This window comes from Oncorhynchus nerka, linkage group LG4 (assembly GCF_034236695.1).
Source record: "Oncorhynchus nerka isolate Pitt River linkage group LG4, Oner_Uvic_2.0, whole genome shotgun sequence".
NCBI classification, from domain to species: domain Eukaryota; kingdom Metazoa; phylum Chordata; class Actinopteri; order Salmoniformes; family Salmonidae; genus Oncorhynchus; species Oncorhynchus nerka.
The window spans coordinates 92743691-92755302 of NC_088399.1; the positions used below are offsets into that span (position 1 = coordinate 92743691).

Genomic DNA, 11612 nt, shown 5'->3' on the forward strand with positions numbered 1-11612 from the left:
AGCACCTACAAATACCTTACATTCCCATGTAACGAAAGAAAAAAAATACAAGTTAAATAGCTTTCCATCTCATTTATAACCCTTCTGATCATTTTGTTCCAAAACAAATGGCCCACTCTGGTCTCAGGTACGTGTTCTCTAGCCAACAGCTCACAGATACAGGCTACCTACACGAAGACATTATTACGGACAAAAGAGAAAGATGACTTCTATTGTCAAAAGGCAGACAAGCATCGTAACTCATTTCATCTGTAGCCTAGTCAACTGCATGGTTTCCCGAGTCGTAGTGGGAGGACAACACAACATATCGTTGTGTGACTTCAAGTTTACTTTGATGTGATGGTTATGATATCAATATTTGCGCATAAAGGAATTTCCACCGCCATTTCCTTCATTTTATGCAAAAATATCCCACGTTGTTTAGCGTATTTTGTTTGGTTGACATTTGGAAAGTTTACTGACAAATGTTCTGTTTCCATCAGGCCTGTTGTGACATTTTATATCAGACATTTTTACTAGCATAAAAAGGTGGGATGGAAACCTGGTAATAGCTGGAAATATATATAGTAAATATGACTCTGTCTCTCTCCCTCTCTCTCCTTCCCTCCGTCTCTTTCCCTCTCGCTCTCTCCCTCTGTCTCTCTCCCTCCCTCTCTCCGTCTCTCTCTCTCTCTCTCCCTCTCTCTCCCGCCCTCTGTCTCTCTCCCGCCCTCTGTCTCTCTCCCTCTCTCTGTCTCTCTCCCTCTCTCTCCCGCCCTCTGTCTCTCTCCCTCTCTCTCCCTCTCTCTCTTTCCCTCTCTCTCCTTCCCTCTGTCTCTCTCCCTCTCTCTCCCGCCCTCTGTCTCTCTCCCTCCCGCCCTCTCCCTCTCTCTCCCTCCCTCTCTCTCCCTCTCTCCCTTCCTCTATCTCTCTTTCTGTCCAGACCTCTCCTCTGAACAGTATGGACCAGTGGGTTTGTTCTCGGCTCTATAGCACGGTGCTGCAGTGTGAGCAGGGCTTTGAGAGATATGAACTCCACTCTGTTACCGCTGCCCTGCACTCCTTCTGGCTGCACAGCCTCTGTGACATCTACCTGGTGAGGAGAATCTGTCACGGACTGTAGTTTAGTAACGGACATCAAGGACTGAGGAGAAACTCTCTGTCTTCTCTCTAACTGTGTCTTCCCCTGATCTCTACAACTCTTTCTATTTAACTTCCTCTCTCTCTCTCTGTGTGTGGTGTAGGAGTGCATCAAGCCAGTGCTGAGCCAGGACTCTGGCGCCGGGGCATTGGGTGTGATCGACACAGTGCACACTGGGAGAGGTAGCCAGAGAGAGAAGCAGGTGGTCAGGGCTGTTCTCTACCACTGTGTGTCTGTCTCTCTGGCCCTCCTCTCTCCCTTCATGCCCTTCCTCACTGAGGAGCTGTGGCAGAGGCTCTACCTTCTCAAGGGAGAGGGTGGTGATAGCGCCGGGGCTAGCTTGTGTCTACAGCCATACCCACAGTCTTCACAACTGGTGAGAGAGTAGTAGGGGGGAAAGTTGCACAACTGAAATGTGATGAAACTCAGCAAAAAAAGAAACGTCCTCACTGTCAACTGGGTTTTATTTTCAGCAAACTGAACATGTGTAAATATTTGTATGAACATAAGATTCAATAACTGAGACATAAACTGAACAAGTTCCACAGACATGTGACTAACATAAATGGAATAATGTGTCCCTGATCCAAGTGGGGGGTCAAAATCAAAAATAACAGTCAGTATCTGGAGTGGCCAACAGCTGCATTAAGTACTGCAGTGCATCTCCTACTCATGGACTGCACCAGATTTGCCAGTTCTTGCTGTGAGATGTTACCCCAGTCTTCCACCAAGGCACCTGCAAGTTCCCGGACATTTCTAGGGGGAATGGCCCTAGCCCTCCGATCCATCAGGTCCCATACGTTCTCAATGGGATTGAGATCTGGGCTCTCTGGCCATGGCAGAACACTGACATTCCTGTCTTGCAGGAAATCACGTACAGAACGAGCAGTTTGGCTGGTGTCATTGTCATGCTGGAGGCTCATGTCAGGATGAGCCTGCAGGAAGGGTATCACATGAGGGAGGAGGATGTCTTCCCTGTAACGCACAGCGTTGAGATTGCCTGCAATGACAACAAGCTCAGTCCGATGATGCTGTGACACACCACCCCCAGATCATGACGGACCCTCCACCTCCAAATCAATCCCGCTCCAGAGTACAGGCCTCAGTGTAATGCTCATTCCTTCGACGATCAACGTGAATCCGACCATCACCCCTGGTGAGACAAAACCGCGACGCGTCCGTGAAGAGCACTTTTTGCCAGTCCGGTCTGGTCCAGCGACGGTGGGTTTGTGCCCATAGGCGACGGTGTTGCCGGTGATGTCTGGTGAGGACCTGCCTTACAACAGGCCTACAAGCCCTCAGTCCTGCCTCTCTCAGCTTATTGCGGACAGTCTGTGCACTGATGGAGGGATTGTGCGTTCCTGGTGTAACTCGGGAAGTTGTTGTTGTCATCCTGTACCTATCCCGCAGGTGTGATGTTCGGATGTACTGATCCTGTGCAGATGTAGTTACACGTGGTCTGCCACTGTGAGGACGATGTCTCCCTGTAGCGCTGTCTTAGGCGTCTCACAGTACGGACATTGCAATTTATTGCCCTGGCCACATCTGCAGTCCTCATGTCTCCTTGCAGCATGCCTAAAGCACGTTCACACAGATGAGCAGGGACCCTGGGCATCTTTCTTTTGGTGTTTTTCAGAGTCAGTAGAAAGGTCTCTTTAGTGTCCTAAGTTGTCATAACTGTGACCTTAATTACCTACCGTCTGTAAGCTGTTAGTGTCTTAACAACCGTTCCACAGGTGCATGTTCATTAATTGTTTATGGTTCATTGAACAAGCATGGGAAACAGTGTTTAAACCCTTTAAAATGAAGATTTGTGAAGTTATTTGGATTTTTACGAATGATCTTAGAAAGACAGGGTCCTGACAAAGGGACGTTTCTTTTTTTGCTGAGTTTATGTAGATACTACTACATACACATGCGCACACGCACACACACACACACACACACTTTATACCCATTTATGTCCATACTGGTGTGGGGTTTATAGCACTTGTATAGCTATAAAACTACTGACTAGAAAGCTATAGACTTAATGAAATCCTATTGGCTATAGAGCTGTGAGGATCATTAAACTTATGAGGCTTGGACACTTAGAATTTTTTTTAGCTATTTAGAACCTAAGATGGTTCTTCGGCTGTCCCCCATAGGAGAACCTTTTGAAGAACCCAATTTTGTTTACAGGTAGAACCCCTTTTGGATTCCATGTAGAACCCTCTGTGTAAAGGGTGCTACCTGGAACAAAAAAAGGGTTCTCTTATGGGGACAGCCGGAGAACCATCTTAGGTTCTAAATAGCACATTTTTTTCTAAGAGTGTACTATGGTAATGTCATTAGTGCTGAGAAACTAACGGTCACATCTGTGGTTTTGTTTTCTCTTCTTCCTTGTTTTTTTTTCTTTTTACTTCTATCTATCTCTCTCCCATCTATCTCGCTCCTTCTTGTTATTTCTGCTCAACTTCCTGCCAGGCACACTGGCACTTCCCCCAGGAGGAAGCAGACTTCACTCTGGTCCAGGAAGTGGTGAGAGTAGCCAGGTCCCTCAGGGCCCAGTGTGGCATGACCAAGGAGAAGCCTGACAGTACGTCACTGTCACATCAATGTCACAACTGAACTCAACTGGATAGATAAATGTTATGTCTATTGGCCTGGTATTGGATAAGTTGTTGTCTCACAGATTTACTAGTCGACCACACAGAGATTTGACAGATGAACTATAACGGTGCTTCAATGTGACCATTGCATGTTCTACGTGGTTATATAAGCCGAGTTGTAAACTGGAGAGATCCTGATCGAAATCTGATCTGTGATATGTAGCATCCCTCTGAAAAACTCATTCTGCCTTGTGAACGTTATAATCATCATGTAAACAGTGTTCTCCCTCTGTCTCCGTCTGAGCATTACAGTAGACTGTATGTGTTCGTTCTAGATGAAGCAGTGTATTCACCCTGGCAGGGCCATTTCATTCCAACCGTACGTCATAACAGTGTCATCAACATGACAAAGCCTTCTACATATAAGGATAATGTTTCCTATCTGTTCTAGTGTAGGCTGGACAAAAAACCTGATCTAAATATGTTTACGATATGGACCATCTTTCTGTCAGGCTATTTCATGGCATGATTCTCTTTTAGAATGTATATGAATAATATCATAATAATGATTATTATTATGAATCATAATCATATATACTCATTAATCATGTATACAAATAAATGGCATTTCCTCTGTGTTCCAGTGTGGGCCGTGTGTTCGCCCAGCCAAGCCCAGATCCTGGTCCACTTTGGCCCAGCTGTACGAACCCTGGGGCGAATCACCAAGCTCCACCTCCACTGTCCTCAGGGGGCCGGCTCCCTGTCCTTCCCGTCGGCTCCCCCTCCCCCTAAAGGCAGTGCTGTGGGTGTGGTCGACCACTCCTGTCAGTTACACCTCAATGTTCAGGTAATCATTCGGCTTCAGTGTAATCTCACACATTTCTATAAATGGTGGATTGTAATATGGTACTGAGTTGTTTGCCTTCCTCCAGGGCGGTGTGAATGTGAGCAAACTTAGTCTCCAGCTCTCCCAACGCAGAGAGAAGCTCCTCTCTAAACTGGAACGGTCCCTCTCTCGAACCCGTGTGCCAAACTACTTCCAGAAGGTCCCAGAGCGAGTGAGGATAGAGACAGAGAACAAAGTAAGATATAAAAACTGGGAAGTGGGTGCATGAAATGTGGCAAGGGTGTGTGTTTTGTGAGATAAAACGGGCCGATGACAGAATGCCTCACACACTCACTTGCCACAGTCCCCTGTGACCAACACAACAGAATGCCTCACACACTCACTTGCCACAGTCCCCTGTGACCAACACAACAGAATGCCTCACACACTCACTTGCCACAGTCCCCTGTGACCAACACAACAGAATGCCTCAGTCCCCTGGGACCAACACAACAGAATGCCTCAGTCCCCTGGGACCAACACAACAGAATGCCACAGTCCCCTGGGACCAACACAACAGAATGCCTCAGTCCCCTGGGACCAACACAACAGAATGCCTCAGTCCCCTGGGACCAACACAACAGAATGCCTCAGTCCCCTGGGACCAACACAACAGAATGTCTCAGTCCCCTGGGACCAACACAACAGAATGCCACAGTCCCCTGGGACCAACACAACAGAATGCCTCAGTCCCCTGGGACCAACACAACAGAATGCCTCAGTCCCCTGGGACCAACGCAACAGAATGCCTCAGTCCCCTGTGACCAACGCAACAGAATGCCACAGTCCCCTGTGACCAACACAACAGAATGCCTCAGTCCCCTGGGACCAACACAACAGAATGCCTCAGTCCCCTGGGACCAACACAACAGAATGCCACAGTACCCTGGGACCAACACAACAGAATGGCACAGTCCCCTGGGACCAACACAACAGAATGCCTCAGTCCCCTGGGACCAACACAACAGAATGCCTCAGTCCCCTGGGACCAACACAACAGAATGCCTCAGTCCCCTGGGACCAACACAACAGAATGCCTCAGTCCCCTGGGACCAACACAACAGAATGCCACAGTCCCCTGGGACCAACACAACAGAATGCCTCAGTCCCCTGGGACCAACACAACAGAATGCCTCAGTCCCCTGGGACCAACGCAACAGAATGCCTCAGTCCCCTGTGACCAACGCAACAGAATGCCACAGTCCCCTGTGACCAACACAACAGAATGCCTCAGTCCCCTGGGACCAACACAACAGAATGCCTCAGTCCCCTGGGACCAACACAACAGAATGCCACAGTACCCTGGGACCAACACAACAGAATGGCACAGTCCCCTGGGACCAACACAACAGAATGCCTCAGTCCCCTGGGACCAACACAACAGAATGCCTCAGTCCCCTGGGACCAACACAACAGAATGCCTCAGTCCCCTGGGACCAACACAACAGAATGCCTCAGTCCCCTGGGACCAACACAACAGAATGCCACAGTCCCCTGGGACCAACACAACAGAATGCCTCAGTCCCCTGGGACCAACACAACAGAACGCCTCAGTCCCCTGTGACCAACACAACAGAATGCCACAGTCCCCTGGGACCAACACAACATAATGCCTCAGTCCCCTGGGACCAACACAACAGAATGCCTCAGTCCCCTGGGACCAACACAACAGAATGCCTCAGTCCCCTGGGACCAACACAACAGAATGCCTCAGTCCCCTGGGACCAACACAACAGAATGCCTCAGTCCCCTGGGACCAACACAACAGAATGCCACAGTCCCCTGGGACCAACACAACAGAATGCCTCAGTCCCCTGGGACCAACACAACAGAATGCCTCAGTCCCCTGGGACCAACACAACAGAATGCCTCAGTCCCCTGGGACCAACACAACAGAATGCCTCAGTCCCCTGGGACCAACACAACAGAATGCCTCAGTCCCCTGGGACCAACACAACAGAATGCCTCAGTCCCCTGTGACCAACACAACAGAATGCCTCAGTCCCCTGGGACCAACACAACAGAATGCCTCAGTCCCCTGGGACCAACACAACAGAATGCCTCAGTCCCCTGGGACCAACACAACAGAATGCCTCAGTCCCCTGGGACCAACACAACAGAATGCCTCAGTCCCCTGGGACCAACACAACAGAATGCCTCAGTCCCCTGGGACCAACACAACAGAATGCCTCAGTCCCCTGTGACCAACACAACAGAATGCCTCAGTCCCCTGGGACCAACACAACAGAATGCCTCAGTCCCCTGGGACCAACACAACAGAATGAGCTATATGGCATGTTGGGAGATCTTCCTGGACGATGGGACTTTTAACTCTCATAGTTTGCTCGTGTTATTGATCCTTGTCTTTGTAATCATTGCTGATGTTTGTGACGATAACGTACTACTTGACTCTAGTTTATTTATTTATTTTATTTCACCTTTATTTAACCAGGTAGGAAAGTTGAGAACAAGTTCTCATTTACAATTGCGACCTGGCCAAGATAAAGCAAAGCAGTTCGACACATACAACAACACAAGAGTTACACATGGAGTAAAACAAACATACAGTCAATAATACAGTGTAAAAATAAGTATATATACAATGTGAGCAAGTGAGGTGAGTTAAGGGAGGGAAAGGCAAAAAGAGGCAATTTTGACGAAGTAAATACAATATAGCAAGTAAAACACTGGAATGGTAGATTTTCAGTGGAAGAATGTGCATAGAAATAATGAGGTGATGGACCTCTTAATATTAAATAGATTTACCATTTTAATACAGGCATGGAAATCACGAGTTCGGTAGCTGAGCAATACATTTTTAGTATGCGTAGTATTGGGACGTTAGATAGTCCAGTATTTGCATACCATAGAGAAAAAAAAACATGTGCACGATCTCACAATAACAACCTTTGTATTTGTCACGTGAGCAAACTTGCTTTCATCCTGTCATCAAATGTTGTTGATGTAAACTGGAGCAAAATGGCCGACATACCAGCATGTCTACTGTTTACATCCAAAATGGCATCCTATTACCTCATAAGGCTCTGGTCAAAAGTAGTGCACTATATAGGGAATAGGGTTCCATAGGGCTCTGGTCAAAAGTAGTGCACTATATAGGAAATAGGGTTTCATAGGGCTCTGGTCAAAAGTAGTGCACTATATAGGAAATAGGGTTCCATAGGGCTCTGGTCAAAAGTAGTGCACTATATAGGAAATAGGGTTCCATAGGGCTCTGGTCTAAAGTAGTGCACTATATAGGGAATAGGGTTCCATAGGGCTCTGGTCAAAAGTAGTGCACTATATAGGAAATAGGGTTCCATAGGGCTCTGGTCAAAAGTAGTGCACTATATAGGAAATAGGGTTCCATAGGGCTCTGGTCAAAAGTAGTGCACTATATAGGGAATAGGGTTCCATAGGGCTCTGGTCTAAAGTAGTGCACTATATAGGGAATAGGGTTCCATAGGGCTCTGGTCAAAAGTAGTGCACTATATAGGAAATAGGGTTCCATAGGGCTCTGGTCAAAAGTAGTGCACTATATAGGAAATAGGGTGCCATTTGGGATGTAAACCATTGATGAAGATGTTCTTGAAAGATACTTTGCTTTGTATTTCTGTTAAATTATTTGCCTTCATTCCCTCCCCCACAATGGAATGTATCTGTTTAGATCTCAGCCTTGGAGCAGGAGCTGAGGAACATTGAGGAGCAGCTGTCAGCACTACAGGGACCTCCAAAACACAACTCTGGTCAAAAGTAGTGTACTATGTAGGGTTTTTCACTAGTTCCCACAGTCAAAGTTAAATAAAATTAAAAAATGCACATTTTTGTTTTCATTCATTTTTTAAATTGGGGTTAGCCAATTTATTTTAAATTGGGGTTAGGAATAAGGTTAGCAGTGTGGTTAGGTTTAAAATCAGATTTTAAGAAGAGACATTTTAGAACTAGGCGGGGTTAACAAGTGATGACCACTGTGAGGAATAGGACCCTGGTCTAAAGTAGTGCACAACGTAGGGAATAGGGTGCCATTTGAAACACAATAACAGTGAGAGATGACCTCCCTCTACATGGACAACTTGACTGTCTACAGTGTCTGTCTGCAGGGATTGAACTCTGGATCGGACATTGATTATATCAATCATGGACTACCAGGTTTTCTGCCATTGAACACCAAGAACTGCAGGCCCTGGAATAACTACAGTGGTGACCCTACCCCTAATTACAGTGGTGACCCTACCCCTAATTACAGTGGTCACCCTACCCCTAATTACAGTGGTGACCCTACCCCTAATTACAGTGGTGACCCTACCCCTAATTACAGTGGTCACCCTACCCCTAATTACAGTGGTCACCCTACCCCTAATTACAGTGGTGACCCTACCCCTAATTACAGTGGTGACCCTACCCCTAATTACAGTGGTGACCCTACCCCTAACTACAGTGGTCACCGTACCCCTAATTACAGTGGTGACCCTACCCCTAATTACAGTGGTGACCCTACCCCTAACTACAGTGGTGACCCTACCCCTAATTACAGTGGTGACCCTACCCCTAATTACAGTGGTGACCCTACCCCTAATTACAGTGGTGACCCTACCACTAATTACAGTGGTCACCGTACTCCTAACTACAGTGGTGACCCTTGCTTGAAGTCAAGCCATATAGGCATGAATGTAAAATAATACATTATTCAAATAATACCACTTGTCTGTCATCAAAAAACAGCATACTCTATCCCAGGGTTCCCCAGCCGAATTTGGCCCGCTGGTGATTTTTTTGGGGCCCCCAAGTTCCAAGCAAAAGTGTTTAAATGTTGTTTTTTTTTTTTACATAAAAGGCTATAAAACACCAGAAAATCAGCTGCAAGTTATTTTAATTTTGGAAATGTGTTCCAAAGTATTCCCACATATAATAGAGAGATATGTTAGCGTATACAAATGTAAGCAAAGGTTTGACATGATTGTTTTAGTCAAATATTACACAGAACAAAAAAAATGTATGCGACATGTAAAGTGTTGGTTTCATGAGCTGAAATAAAAGATCCCTGAAATGTTCTATATGTACAGAAAGCTTATTTCTCTAGAATCTTGTGCACAAATTTGTTTACATCCCTGTTAGTGAGCATTTCTCCTTTGCCAAGATAATCCATCCACCTGACAGCTGTGGCATATCAAGAAGCTGATGAAACATTATGATCATTATACAGGTGCACCTTGTGCTGGGGGACAATAAAAGCCCACTCTAAAATGTGCAGTTTTGTCACAACACAAAGCCACAGATGTCTCACATTTTGAGGGATCGTACAATTGGCATGCTGACTGCAGGAATGTCCACCAGAGCTGTTGCCAGATAATGTAATGTTCCTTTCTCTACCAGAAGCCCCGTCCAACATCGTTTTAAAGAATTTGGCAGTACGTCCAACCGGCCTCACAACCGCAGACCACGTGTAACCACGCCAGCCCAGGACCTCCAAATCCGGCTTCTTCACTTGCAGGATCGTCTGAGACCAGCCACCCGGACAGCTGATGAAACTGAGGGTTTTGCGCAACTGAGCTTCCTAGTTCCGACTAGCACGTGAACGCGGGATCGCATGGCGTGGACGCGATTGGTCGACAGTCTGCTGGGAGGAGCGTTGTACGTTACTCCCTACATTTTCCACTGGGATTCTTATCTCCTTTTCTAAAATCTCCGTCAAAGCTCATTTGAATTCAATCAAATTCAATGTGCTTTATTGACATGTGAAACATATGTTTACATTGCCAAAGCTGTATCTGTCTGTTTCCCGATTTCCACTAGTTGCAGTCAAAATTTGACGTATAGTAAACATTCATGAAAACAAAAATGTGCCTTTGTCTTCATTTAAAGTTAGGGTAAGGCATAAGCTAGCAGTGTGGTGGAGGTTAGGTTATAGTTCCCTTGTCTTAAGGGTAAAAAAATTATCCACCTTCACTAAACCCCTAAAATAAAGCAGCTTAAAATCACATATTAAGAAGATCAATAGTCGAAATGGGTGGGGTTTATGACCAGGAACATTTTTTTTTTTAGAATATATACTATGGACAATTGAGCTAGAGGGTACAATAGCATATTACACAAGGACCTTAAGGGACATACATACACTTATAATTCTATTCTGTGGGCAGTTGTTGGCAACTCCGCTGACAGTTTCTAAACTCAGAGGCACAACATCGCGAGACTTCGGGAAATGTTTGCGAAACAGGGTTTGAGAAGAGAACAATTCTTCCTTAGTTAATTTTCTCGAAATCTAAAAAGCATAATCTATAGATTCAAGCCAATGTCTTAAGTAGTTGAACATGTTATTACTCCAACTTCGTGAAAGTGTCACACGTTTTAATTTTCGTCAAAAACAACTATCTCGAATGCGTGGCTTTGATTTGACCGCATGCACAGTTTCGGCCTGAGACGACCTTCAGACCCTGCTGTGTTTGTACGCATGAGCTCAGCTAGACAATTTCGCTATGGAATCCCGAAGTTTGATAGGCGGAAACTGCTTCTCCAATAGAAATCCCCCATCTTCGAACTGTACTGTCGAGGATTTGTATAACTAAACCAAGATAGATCACAGCCTGTCGTTTCCAAAGGGAACAGATGAGTCATAGTGGGCAGATCAAGCAAGGAGGTGGGCAGAGCTAGCGAGATCCAATTGTCCCGTTCTAGAAAATATCTGCATATTTCCATTAGGAAACATTTACTCCTGAAATTCGTGTGTGCAATATTTCAATTCGACTTTGAACTCCTAAACAACGCGCTTTTAAAAAACTTTGACAAAGGCGGAAGTTTACAAATCTTAGTCCACTAATATGCATAACAGATTCTAGTTTGGGAAACAGAAGTGTATTGAGATCAAATGTTTCATCGATGAGAAAATTTTGCAGAATGTAGGACAAAATCCAACTTCTCCGACTGGGCGTCAGTTGGCTTCCTCTCACTACCATATTTGGCAGTGAGTGGAAACGCCAAACGGATGTTTCATATTTATACATCCAGTGAAATCTGTCTC

At 45.8% G+C, this 11612-nt stretch overlaps 1 protein-coding gene across 1 annotated transcript in view; it reads left to right on the forward strand.

The window, feature by feature from the left end:
- Positions 1 to 9645, forward strand: part of vars2 (valyl-tRNA synthetase 2, mitochondrial) — a 32692-nt gene extending 23047 nt beyond the window's left edge. The window contains exons 25-30 of the mRNA XM_065018039.1: positions 923 to 1075; positions 1224 to 1496; positions 3587 to 3698; positions 4356 to 4558; positions 4644 to 4793; positions 8262 to 9645. Of these exons, the coding sequence (XP_064874111.1) occupies positions 923 to 1075; positions 1224 to 1496; positions 3587 to 3698; positions 4356 to 4558; positions 4644 to 4793; positions 8262 to 8351 (981 nt within the window). The 3' untranslated portion in view covers positions 8352 to 9645. The remainder of the gene's footprint in view (positions 1 to 922; positions 1076 to 1223; positions 1497 to 3586; positions 3699 to 4355; positions 4559 to 4643; positions 4794 to 8261) is intronic.
- Positions 9646 to 11612: the final 1967 nt, after the last annotated feature.